The sequence below is a fragment of the Halichoeres trimaculatus genome, unplaced genomic scaffold (genome assembly GCF_033239565.1).
Source record: "Halichoeres trimaculatus isolate MK-OKI-2021-1 unplaced genomic scaffold, fHalTri1.1 fHalTri1_scaffold_3, whole genome shotgun sequence".
In the NCBI taxonomy this organism is placed as follows: domain Eukaryota; kingdom Metazoa; phylum Chordata; class Actinopteri; order Labriformes; family Labridae; genus Halichoeres; species Halichoeres trimaculatus.
The window spans coordinates 40,315,485-40,327,556 of NW_027437181.1; the positions used below are offsets into that span (position 1 = coordinate 40,315,485).

A 12,072-nucleotide genomic window follows, 5' to 3' on the forward strand; every position below is an offset into this window, starting at 1 on the left:
GACATGAACACAGCATTGCAAGGGTATAAACTGAAGGATATATATGTTAAATTGAAAAAAAAAAAAAAAAAATATATATATATATATATATATATATATATATATATATATATATATATATATATATATATATATATATATATAATATTGTTAAAGAAATCGATATTTTTTACCACATAACTACAAAAGAGTACCGAAAATTTGTACCGTTGAGCACTGGTACCGATTGCCAGGTACCGGGCATTGGTGCCAGCACTCCTAAACTTTTTAGCAACGTCAGAGTCAGGAAATGTCTTTTTTTAGCAAGGCACTGGTACAATCCATGGACCTGTAGCTGTTGTGGTGTTTTACAGTATGAAATGCCATTGTCATGTCATGTTTTTTGGTGTCCATGTGAGCTTTGAGATCTCCAGCACCTTTATTGGACACTGAGACATATGTGCCAGCTTTGCACACGGTTCACTCCGCCTCCCACTTGTCCCGATCGGGACGGTATGTCGGAATTTTTTTTTTTTGCAGTTCATCTGTGAAGCTGCACTTACGCTTAGGCATCTCCCGTGCAATACAGCTCCGCTGTCTAAACAGCCCCGTCTTCTCCGCTCTCCGTCTATGTCTCTCTCTCTCGCCTTCTCTCTGATCTTCTCACTCTCTATGCGTGTGTGTGCACGCGCAGAGCAGACCTGCCCACAAGGCAGCCTCTTGGTAAGTGATGCGCATGATAGTATTGTTCGCAAGCGCCGGTCAATTTACGGACGCGAGTAATGGTCCTATGAAAATCGGTGAACACCGCACATTTTCGTGAATTTATTAAACCCGCCCGGACACCCTGGACAGGACGTAAAAAGTCGACATGTCCGGGCAAAAGAGGACGCTTGGTCACCCTAGTGTTCATGTCCAGCATGGAAAATCTCCCACTCTTCCACTCCCTCACAGTCACAAAGATGCATTTAGGTACTTAAATCTGGTACCTTTTGGGTTTATGTGAATCGGTACTCGGTACTTTTGACAGAATTTGGTCGATACCTATAAAAGTACCTTACTCGGTACCCATCTCTAATCAGTACTCCACACTTAATCCTTGCAGCACTGAGTCCAAAAGTTAACCTCAGATTGTCTCATAAATGTTTGACGTTTAGGCTCATCATCCTGGAGGGAGGCTCCACTGTCACCAATCACACAGGGTCTTATCAGAGTTCAGAGCAGCTTCAGGTTGAGGTGTGCTGTATTGCATGCATTAAGTTTTTACAGTTTTACAAAGTTGGACTAAGTTGAATGAAATGAGCTTGGGACATGTTTTATTTTTTCTGTTTTTTTGTTTCAGTGTTGTCAAAGAGCTCCACTCCCAGCAAACCCAAATATCAGATATGCAGGACTGAAAAATTGAATCAGGGCCAGAGATGTGAATGGAGACATGCCCAGTTATTGGGGATGCAGCAGTCTCCATCATGGTCCCGGTCCTGGGACAGGGTATCAACCCTAATTTTTATTGTCACTCAAAGACTAAAGCTGAGTTATGATTCAATCAAACAGTTTACAGTATGTGGTTACAAACCTTTATGCAATACATTTTTGTAGTGGAATGTTATCTCTGATGCACTTTAATAATAAACCCAATTTATTCATTCATTTATTGATTTATTACAACGTGTATTTTACTACAAAGTGCTTCACATAGTAAAAACAAGCTGTAAAAGCAAATAAAAGAGAAGAAGTAAAAGAGGTGAAAGAAAAATGTGAGGAAATACATAGAAATACAACAGGCTAAGAACCACCACCAAATAAAGGAAACGTCTGTAAAATAAAACAGTCAAAGATTTAAACAGATTATAACAACAAAGGGTGAAGGATTTAAGGTCCTCTCCATGTTAATGTAAAAGTTAAAAATAAAAGCAGTATTTTAATCACGCTCAGCGAAAAATCTCCAATAAAAGCTCATCTCTAAAAATCTGTCTTCAAAGAGATTTAAAAGAGGACAACATGTCTGCCCTTTTTTTTTTGCTGCATTAACAGTCCACAGAAAATTCATTTCTGTGAGTTCTGAAGCTTTGTTTTTACCAAACTGCTGGTAAATATTTAAAGACCTTGTAGTTTGAATGAACATCAGTAATTCCATGTGTACTTATTTTATGCCTTTCACCCAAAACATTACCAGCCTTATCCCTCTGCAGAGCATGCAGGTTAGTATTAAACGCTGGTATCGCATCAGTACTTGGACTATAGACTGTGGAGTAAACTGGTGTAGTCTCCCTGACATCCCCCGTCTGTTTCTGAAACTGATTTAAGGTAAATCAGCTGGGGCGGCCATATTGGAAGTGAGGTGTGCTTTGAGTCAGCCACAGGGTGCCTGTCAGTCAGGTGACCTGAGCTGTGCCTGTGATTGGGCCAACACACAGTCTTAATATCCTCTGAACCACCAAGTTGGAAAAATATTCACCCCCTACAGCGTGTGCTGATCGTGAAATTAGAGATTCAAACGAGGGACTTGTTTTGTACTAGGCTGTAAATTATTTTATTTCTGCTGTGAAAATAGTTTTTTTCTTTTGCGTGGTGTGTATGTGATTTCCAGTACTTCTGGACACTCAAGAAATTTTAGCACTCCTACCAGAACAGTTGGATCAGTGCATCCCTACTACATATTCATATCTGAAACATTTTACCAAGGCCCCAGTCAGAGTACAGATATTCAAGATTTAGTAACTTTAACTTAAACTTTAACAGAGAGCGGCTGTTTTGCTCAAAGTACCATTTTCATTTGATGCTCGCAGACGTTATTTCCAGTTGTGAAGCTCAGCGTGAAACAGCTAATGTGCTCAGAGGCAGCGTGGTTCAGATCAGAGGAAGCTGGCTCTGAGACATTACTTTGCTGTGTGTGGACATACAGTAGAGCAGCAGAGATGCAGAACTGACTGGTTAAGCATGTGTTTCAGTTTGCACACTCACTGCAGAGAGATGCTGCACACAGCTGCTTCAACAGGCTGCTGCTGCTTTTGGAGGCAGAGCCATAAAACAAGCTCACATCCTTCGATCTGTGCTGTAAGCAGTGAGCAGAATCTGTAATGAATGAAAACAAAACTCTCTTCAGAATGAAAATGAAGAAATGCCCCAGTGAAAAGCTGAGAAGTGAAGTCTCTCCTCAGGGGACAGTTCAAGGACTTCAGTCCACTGTAGTTCCACAGCCTGCTGCTGCTCTGGGGAGGAATGAGGACTTTATGTGGACCTGATGTCCCGTATACAGCCAGTCTTCTGTGTTCATTTACAAGTGCTGGATGTGGAACATTTGGGAGGAATTCCCCCTGATCCTGGTCCAGGCAGACAGAAAGAAGGAGCGGTAGAGGGCAGGGCAGAGTACTCAGCCAGGAATTCTAATATGGATGCAATTATGACACACATGTGCTCGCAAAGTTTTTACTTTAATATCTCAGCAGTGACTCATGGTTCCCCACTGCGCAGGATCGCTCCAGAGACGTGGAGCTAAGTACACACTTGAGGTGTTTAGTGATTAGAGTCCAGGATTCCTGCTGAAAGTAGGACAAAGGTCGTGATTAGAGGGTGTTTTGAGACCACTTTGGACCACCATAAAATGTGGCCTGGGTCTAAACAAAGACAAGAAAAAGGAGAGAGAACAGTAACAGAGCGCAGCAGTGGCGAGGAGCCAGAGGAGGCGCCAGAGGAGGCTGAGATTCATCCTGAGATGCTGAAGGCTCAGGATGCATGCAGGTTGTCTTGAGTAACACACTTTGGTGTGTGTGGTGTGGAGCTCTGGGACGATGCCTGTGGACTGGGAGACCAGGGTGCTGCCCCTGTTTTTGATAAGGGGGACTGGAGAGTGCGCTCAGGTAGCTGAACCTTTGATTATGGAGGAGAAGTTTAGACAGTGGATCAGTAAACGCTCCTCGAGGAGGTATGGGAGTTTGCTCCTGTGGTCTTCAAGACGTGGCGAAGGCTCATGATAAGTCTCGTTTCCACCAAGTGGTTCAGTTCAGTGGTTTCAGTACGGAGCGTATTATGTGGTGTTTTCTTTAAACTAAAACCAGGACCCTTCTACTGGAGTGCCAGACAAACCGATCCAATCTCAGAAGGTGGAGCTAGAAACACTGTAGTCCATTGATTGGTGGAAAGAATGGTCACTTCCTGTGTGACAGCGGCTGCTGCTTTTCTCCTGGCGGCTCACAGACTTCTCTGGAACAAAACTTGATTGATTTTTGTAACAAAGAAACACATGCCTATCACAGAGAAGACGAATTGCTGGATGTCTTCATGGTTGCTCTTGGTTTACTGTGTCAGACTAATAATAAATCTTTGTTGGATTTATTAGCGGGGTACACTGTGTAGCACAGCCATGGCATCATGCTATAACTGACACAGCTATCAGCATCTAGCTTACAACCTGCCTACCAAGAAGGACACGGTTGGCTGTGGAAACAAACAGGATCAGGCTTTACTGATCCGACCCATACCAAACTGTACTGAGCCATACTGGACCACTGGTGGAAACAGGGCTAGTGTCCCTCAGGGGTCTGGTGAGGGACACTATTGGATTATGGGGTTTGGGGGAATCAGACATGTTTTTGGTGCATGTTGGCCTCAGCCAGGGTTCTCACTAGGGATGGGTACCATTCACATTTGAAACGATACGGTACAGATGCCCAGTACCTGTAATCTGTACAGGTAGTCAGCGGTACCAATTTTTGGTACTTTTTTGTGTTTCTGTGGTAAAAAATACCAACTTGTTTAGTAATAAAATTAGTGCTGGGCAAGTTAATGCGTTAATTTTGTGTTAACCCGTCAATGTATTAACGCCGTTAAATATTTTATTGCACATTAGTGCATGTTGCTCACATGCTTTTATTTTGTAAATGTCTGTCGCTGACCGGACGTGAAATTGGCGGAAAAACACGATGAGTAACCAAAACAAGGATGGAGAAGAGGGGCATTACGGCTATATTTTTTCATCCATTGCCAGTGTTATCATAAAGTCAGCTTGTCTACCGTCTTCAGACTACGACTTCGAGTTTGACGGTTGTCCTTACCGGTTTGAGCCTGAGTACACGGACGAGGAGCTCCATGAAAGAAGGATGCAGAGGGAGAGAGACGAAGAGCTGGCTCGAGAACAACAAACAGGAGCACGTCCACGACTCAATGCAAACTGGTGGTGCGCTTGTGGACAGTGTTCACCTATGGCAACAGAAGAGGAGTGTGTTTGTGATAACGATGGGTAGCGAAGGATGAAAAAATATAGCCGAAATGAGCGATTTTGCAGAGATTATGTCCTGGGCTGAAGCTCCCTAGCCGTGGCCCCCGCTAAGTGCGGCTAAAATCAGCTGGATCTAAATAACTTCTGAAGGACTCCGAGCTGCACGATGTTTGTCTGAGTGAGTATATGAGCATGCACACACCTATAAATAAGGTCCAGGTGTCAAAAAAACGGAGTTGCCCTTTAAAGGCGCTCGCTGCTTAGTGTATCAGTCCGCGCGTGCAGCGTGCCAGATATAAACAAACACAGGTAGCCTGCCAGAACAAAGAGACACAATGAGAACTAGAGCCTTATTTAGTGGTGTTTTTGCGTGAAAGTAACGTGCTGAAAATTCTCTAAAGAAAGCGTGAATGCAGACTAATATCAGGGTTTTTGGTGGGAGTCTGTTTATTTGTGTTTTTGGTCAAGTAAAATATGGCCCCGTCTGAGTGCAGAGGAAACCGGCAGAGGAGCAGGGAGGGGGTGTTTGGTGCGAGCGCTCTGTGCTTCTGCTGCACAAAAACACTGCTGTAGGGGTCATTTCTGCCCTAAACCTTGTGATAGGACCCAACTTGTTCCATCCCGGAGTATCACTTTAATGCCCTGACAGTGGCAATAAGCTTTAATTTTGTATTTACATTTTGTAAATTTGATTTGCACTAAATATGTGATTTAACTATTACTGTATAACAAGTACTGATTTAGTGTTTGCATGACAGATGTTACGGCACTTTCACAATGCGATTAATTATGATTAATCAGGGAAATCATGCGATTAATTACGATTAAAAGTTTTAATCGTTGCCCAGCCCTAAATAAAATACATATATTTTTGGACTACACATATTTATTCTTAATTAAATAACCTTGCAATGCTGTGTTTATGTCCAGCATGGAAAATTGGCTACCCTTCCACTCCCTCACAGTCACAAGTATGCATTTAGGTACCTAAACATGGTACCTTTTGATTTTACATGAACCAGTACCCGATACTTTTAACAGAATTCAGTCGGTACCTATAAAAGTACCTAATTCGTTACCCATCCCTAGTTCTCACCCATTGATGGACTTGATTCATTCCCTCCTAACCAAAGGTCTTTGAGCCTGATGGTGTGAATGTGTCTCTGTCAGCTCCCGGTGTTCCAGTTTAAAGAGTGACCCTGTAAACTGGAGACCTTCAGCTGAACGTGTCAGTGGAAATCCAGGTTACTGCAGCTGTTCAGACACAGAGGAAGTCCTGGGGAAGTAATCCTGGTTTAGTCTGACATACGTAAATCTACGTGTCATAATCTTCTCATCAGATCAATATTCAAAGGTGATCTAAAGCTGTTTGATAAGGACGCATCCCGCTAACCTCAACCAATGGGCTCAATGGAAACATGTAGTTCCTGGGAATGATCTGAGAACGACGAGTTCATGGAGCTTGTAGTCCAAAAACACAGAAAGTGCGTCCACTAAGGTTTTAGTTGTTGTCCTGACAGGCTCAGACTGTTACCCTGAGTATTTCACAGCATTACACAAAGGATCCTACAGAGAGAGACAGGCTTTTGTTACAGAGGAGGAGGATGCTTAACCAGAAACAGCTGTTACATCACTCTCTGCACACACACACACACACACACACACACACACACACGCACACACACACAGACCAGACTGCACTGAGAAACACAGGAGTTTTACCTCACAGGACTCTCAGGTTCCTGGTCTGCTCTCCTCTGAATCACTTCTTATTCTCGTCTGTAACACAGAAACATGGCAGAGGAATCAAGCGGTGGCGGTGCAGCAGTAGTCCTGAAAGTCAGTCATGTTGCTGAGCTCATGTAGGGCTCCACATGTGAACTAACTTTCTGATGTGTTAACACTGGACTGGACCCCACCAGACGGCCTTCCTCTCCTCTCCCTTTGCCACCATGACACATCCACCCGTCACAGTGAGCCGAGGTCATGTGTTTTACCTGAAGGAGGGGGCACGGAGAAGCTGGAGGAGGGAAACAGATAGAAATATGCAGATTCTGAAGTTACCGAGGTGGAGGAGGAGGCTGGATGTTTTTTCAGGCCTGGCATGCGGAACTGGACTATGATATAAAAACACTGGTAGGGAGGAGGAGACAGAGACAGAGAGTCAGGAGGAGAAGGAGGGAGCAGACAGGAAAAGGGGAGGGTGAGGTATTTTGTGGAGCATTGAAATAGACTCTGGAAGAAGCGGGGCGGCTCGCCTGGACTGGGCCTCGTGTGGCTGCACAAACCTGGTGAGCCTTAGCCTGAGGGCCACAGAGGTGTGTGGGTTCTTAGGATGATTTTTATAAGTGACACGTTATTGGTGGAAAATGATCTCCTTCTGATTGAATCATCAGCACTCCGACCAAGCTGAACCCATCAGAGAGAGTGTGTAACACTTCAATACAACAGGCGACGGATACAGATGTTTCTGGTTCCCTGAACTATGAGCTCCTGGCAGCTAAAAAACTGACTGAAACTCCTTCAACCGTTACATTTTCCCAAAGTGTTGGATTATCTATCTATCCAACACACCAACACTCAGTCAGTCAGAAAACCAGTTCTTCCATCTTGAATTTCAGAATGAAACTTTTCTGAAGTTTGAGTCTTTTTAATGTGCATCAAAACTAGTCAGAGCATCCAAGGCCAGAGTAATTAGTTTCTGTTTCTGATAATATTCATACGAGGCCTCGTGTTTTACACTCCTTTACTGTTTCTGCACCCAGAAAATCGGCTGCGATGGAATCATCGGCTCCTCTGCCAAAGAGGACCGCTGTGGGGTGTGTAACGGAGATGAGCGCTCCTGTAGGATCGTGAGAGGAGACTTCAACCACACCAATGGGATGGGTGAGTGTGAGTGTGTGAGTGTGTGTGTGTGTGTTTGTGGGTGTGTGTGTTTGTGGGTGTGTAAACTACCAAAAGAGTAAATTCAACAATGACTTGTCAGGATGAGGAACTTTACTGCTTTAATGTGAGGAGTGAAAGGAGGAGACATTTTCCAAACCAAAGCAGTTAATGAGACTAATAAGGACTGCTGCTGGTTAACACTGTGGTCATATTAAAGGTCATGTTGTGTTAATGGACCAAGTAAGTTTGTTGAACCAGTAACACAATCTGAAGGTGAACAGCTGCTGTATTGTTACATAATTCCTCAGGATTAATTGTTCCTGGTTTGACGGCTCACTCAGCTCCTCATCATCACGTCTCCTGCTCTGAAAGAGGCCGTACACACACAAAGATCTACCATCAGATAATCCATCTTTAGCTTTCATAGGTCCAAATGAGTCGAGGTTCAAACTGTGATGGTGTTGCTTGTGTAGGATACCACAGTTTTCAGCAGTGACATAACTGTAACAGGAAGTGATTGAGTGAGTCCATTAAAGTTAGTGTTTTTGTCCCTGACAGACTCAGACTGTTGTTCAGGTTTCTACTTCAAGGAGCATGGCAGCGTGTTCAACCAGCGCCATGCACTGCAAAGCTGACCAGTCTATTTCCAGGGGAGACAGACTGACTAACTTTAACTGTCATTGAGTGTGTGAACACCAACACTATACAATCAATTTATAATTCACCAACATGATAGGAAACCAGTGATGAGCCGCACAAACAAACAGAGGAAGTTGGTGCACTGACCTGTTTGTTTTCCACAGCTGGTGCTCCGTGTTGCTGTGTGGTTAAAGCTGCTTCTGAGGCTGCTGGTGTGTGTTTTAGGGACCCAGCAGGTGGTGACTGGGGTGTGATGTGTGAGCTCTCCTGGAGCTCAGGGTGCCCTGTTCAAGCTGAACAAAGAAGATCAACGTGGACAGGAAGTCAGGCAGGAGAACAGTGTGTAACATCCACTCAGTTTCAGAATGAAATGCTACGTCCTGACCGTTTATCAGGTCGCACAGAAAAGAGCTCAAAGCAGACACATGTCCGGGATTCATGTGGACAGCAGAGGGGCCAGCTGATAGTTTTATTAGCAAATAATAACATGAGAGCAGAAGAGCTCTGTTGATATCAAACACATTTAAGGCTGCTAAAACAAAATGTTAGATCCAGACACCAGGCTCAGGGGTGATGATGGCTCAAAGGTCACAGGAGATGCTGTAAACCAACCACGAGGTGCACAGTGACCTGCTGTTTTATTCTGTACTCAGCACTGCTACACTCCAAACACCAATCTGTCAAATACACCAGCATAACGATGATTTCGTTTTAACCCACTGGCTTGATGTACGTAAAGATCATGTCTGTACCCTGTCTACACAATGCCTAAACCCTGGCCCCATCTGGACATCAATACGCAGGTCAACATGTGAAGGTTGTTTCTTTGGACGTCAGGTGAACGTCTGAGCAGGAGTGAGTCAGTGAGCCCACTGTGCAAACAGACGCTCAAAGGACGTCCTTTCAACGTCATTTTCAGACTTCTCATTTTAAACATTAGGACTGAATAGATTAAAATTTTGTTTCCATTATCTGTGTTTTCCAATCTTAAATGTTGATGTGTTAACCTGTAGCGATTAATTTTCCTGTGGCTTCATTTGGCTCAGCGGCAGGTTTAAAGAAGAAGTGTACAACACCTTTGTATGTACTTACAGTTACCTACTGTTACCTGCTGCTGAGAAAAACAGAGAAACTACAGTCAGACACAAAAACTACATTCAGACACATAAACTACAGTTTGACACAAAAACTACAGTTGGACACAGATACTACAATGAGACACAGAAACTCAAACAAGACACAGAAACTGCTGTTAGACACAGAAATTACAGTTAGACACAGAAATAACAGTTAGACACAGAAACTACGGTAAGACAGAGAAACTACAGTGTGACACAGAAACTATAGTTAGGCACAGAAACTCCACCAAGACACAGAGACTAGTGTTAGACACAGAAATTACAGTTAGACACAGAAACTACAGTGATACACAGAAACTATAGTAAGAAACAAAAACTACAGTGAGAAACGGAAACTACAGGTAGACAACGAAACTACAGTAAAAAAAACTACAGTTAGACACAGTTACTACAGTTAGATACAGAAACTGCATTGAGAAACAAAAACTACAGTTTGACACAAAAAACTACAGTTTGACACAGAAACCACAGTTAGACAAAGTAACTACAGTATGACACAGAAACTACAGTTAGTCACAAAAACTTCAGAAAGACACATAAACTACAGTAAGACAGAAACTACCGTTAGACAGAGAAATTACAGTTAGACACTGAAATTACAATTGGACCCCTTAAACTGCAGTTAGACACAGAAACTACAGTTAAACACAGAAACTACAGTATGACACAGAAACTAAAGTGAGACGCAGAAACTACAGTAAGAAACAAAAACTACAGTGAGAAACGGAAACTACAGGTAGACACAGAAACTACAGTAAAACAAACTGCAGTTAGACACAGTAACAACAGTATGACACAGAAACTAGTTAGACACAGAAACTACAGTTAGACAGAAACTACAGTTAGACACAGAAACTACACTTAGACACAGAAACTACAGTTATACACAGTAACTACAGTATGACACAGTAACTACAGTAAGACACAGTTACTACAGTATTACACAGAATCTACAGTTAGACACAGAAACTCCACCAAGACACAGAGACTAGTGTTAGACACAGAAATTACAGTTAGACACAGAAACTACAGTTAGACACAGAAACTACAGTATGACACAGTAACTTGTTAGACACAGAAACTACAGTTAGACACAGAAACTACAGTTAGACCCAGTAACCACAGTATAACACAGTAACTACAGTATGACACAGAAACTACAGTTAAACACAGTAACTTGTTAGACACAGAAACTACAGTTACACACAGTAACTACAGTGATACCCAGTAACTCCAGTATGACACAGTTACTACAGTTATACACAGAAACTACAGTTAGACACAGTAATTACAGTTATACACAGTAACTACAGTATGACACAGTAACTACAGTTATACACATAAACTACAGTAAGACAGAAATTACTGTTAGACAGAGAAATTACAGTTAGACACCGAAATTACAATTAGACCCCTTAAACTGCAGTTAGACACAGAAACAACAGTTAAACACAGAAACTACAGTATGACACAGAAACTACAGTGAGACACAGAAACTACAGTGAGAAACAAAAACTACAGTGAGAAATGGAAACTACAGGTAGACACAGAAACTACAGTAAAACAAACTACAGTTAGACACAATAACTACAGTTAGATACAGAAACTGCATTGAGAAACAAAAACTACAGTTTGACACAAAAAACTACAGTTTGACACAGAAACTACAGTTAGACACAGAAACTGTATACTGTTGTTACTAAAAAACAGTAAGAATGACTGTAGTGGCTGCAGTAGTGATAACAGCTCAGCTCATAGTCTAAGTTTGGCTTGGAAACCGTTGGGGCCTGTTTAAGGCCCAGCATGGATAAAGCCTTTGAAGGTCTTATTGCCCAGTGGCTAGCTCTTTACGAAGATACTGTGAACGTCATAAATGGACATCCAGTGGACCTTGGAAAAAGATGATGTGTGGAGGAACGGTCTGCACCTTCAGGAGACCAAAGTTAAACATTTGAAGGTGATGAAGAAAGGATGTCCTTCAAACATCTCCTTGCTCCATGGGAAGGAATGGATAGTTAGAATAGTTTGTAGCTTGAAAGTATACCTCAGCATTTAGGCTTGGTGTGTATGTGGTTTCTGTTTTTTCTGCGGCCAGCCGCAAGTGGGCACTCAATGAACTGCATCTTTTAGCACTTCCACATAAGCTTCATTTTTTTAATTGGATGTTGCTCCTTGCACGTTGAGGTCTCCTGTTTGCACAGTCACCCTTAACAC

At 42.7% G+C, this 12,072-nt stretch overlaps 1 protein-coding gene across 1 annotated transcript in view; it reads left to right on the forward strand.

Moving 5' to 3' along the window:
• adamts17 (ADAM metallopeptidase with thrombospondin type 1 motif, 17) overlaps positions 1 to 12,072 on the forward strand; it is a 95,388-nt gene that overhangs the window by 65,124 nt on the left and 18,192 nt on the right. Inside the window, exon 15 of the mRNA XM_074665576.1 lies at positions 7,960 to 8,080. Coding sequence (XP_074521677.1) covers positions 7,960 to 8,080 — 121 coding nt within the window. The remainder of the gene's footprint in view (positions 1 to 7,959; positions 8,081 to 12,072) is intronic.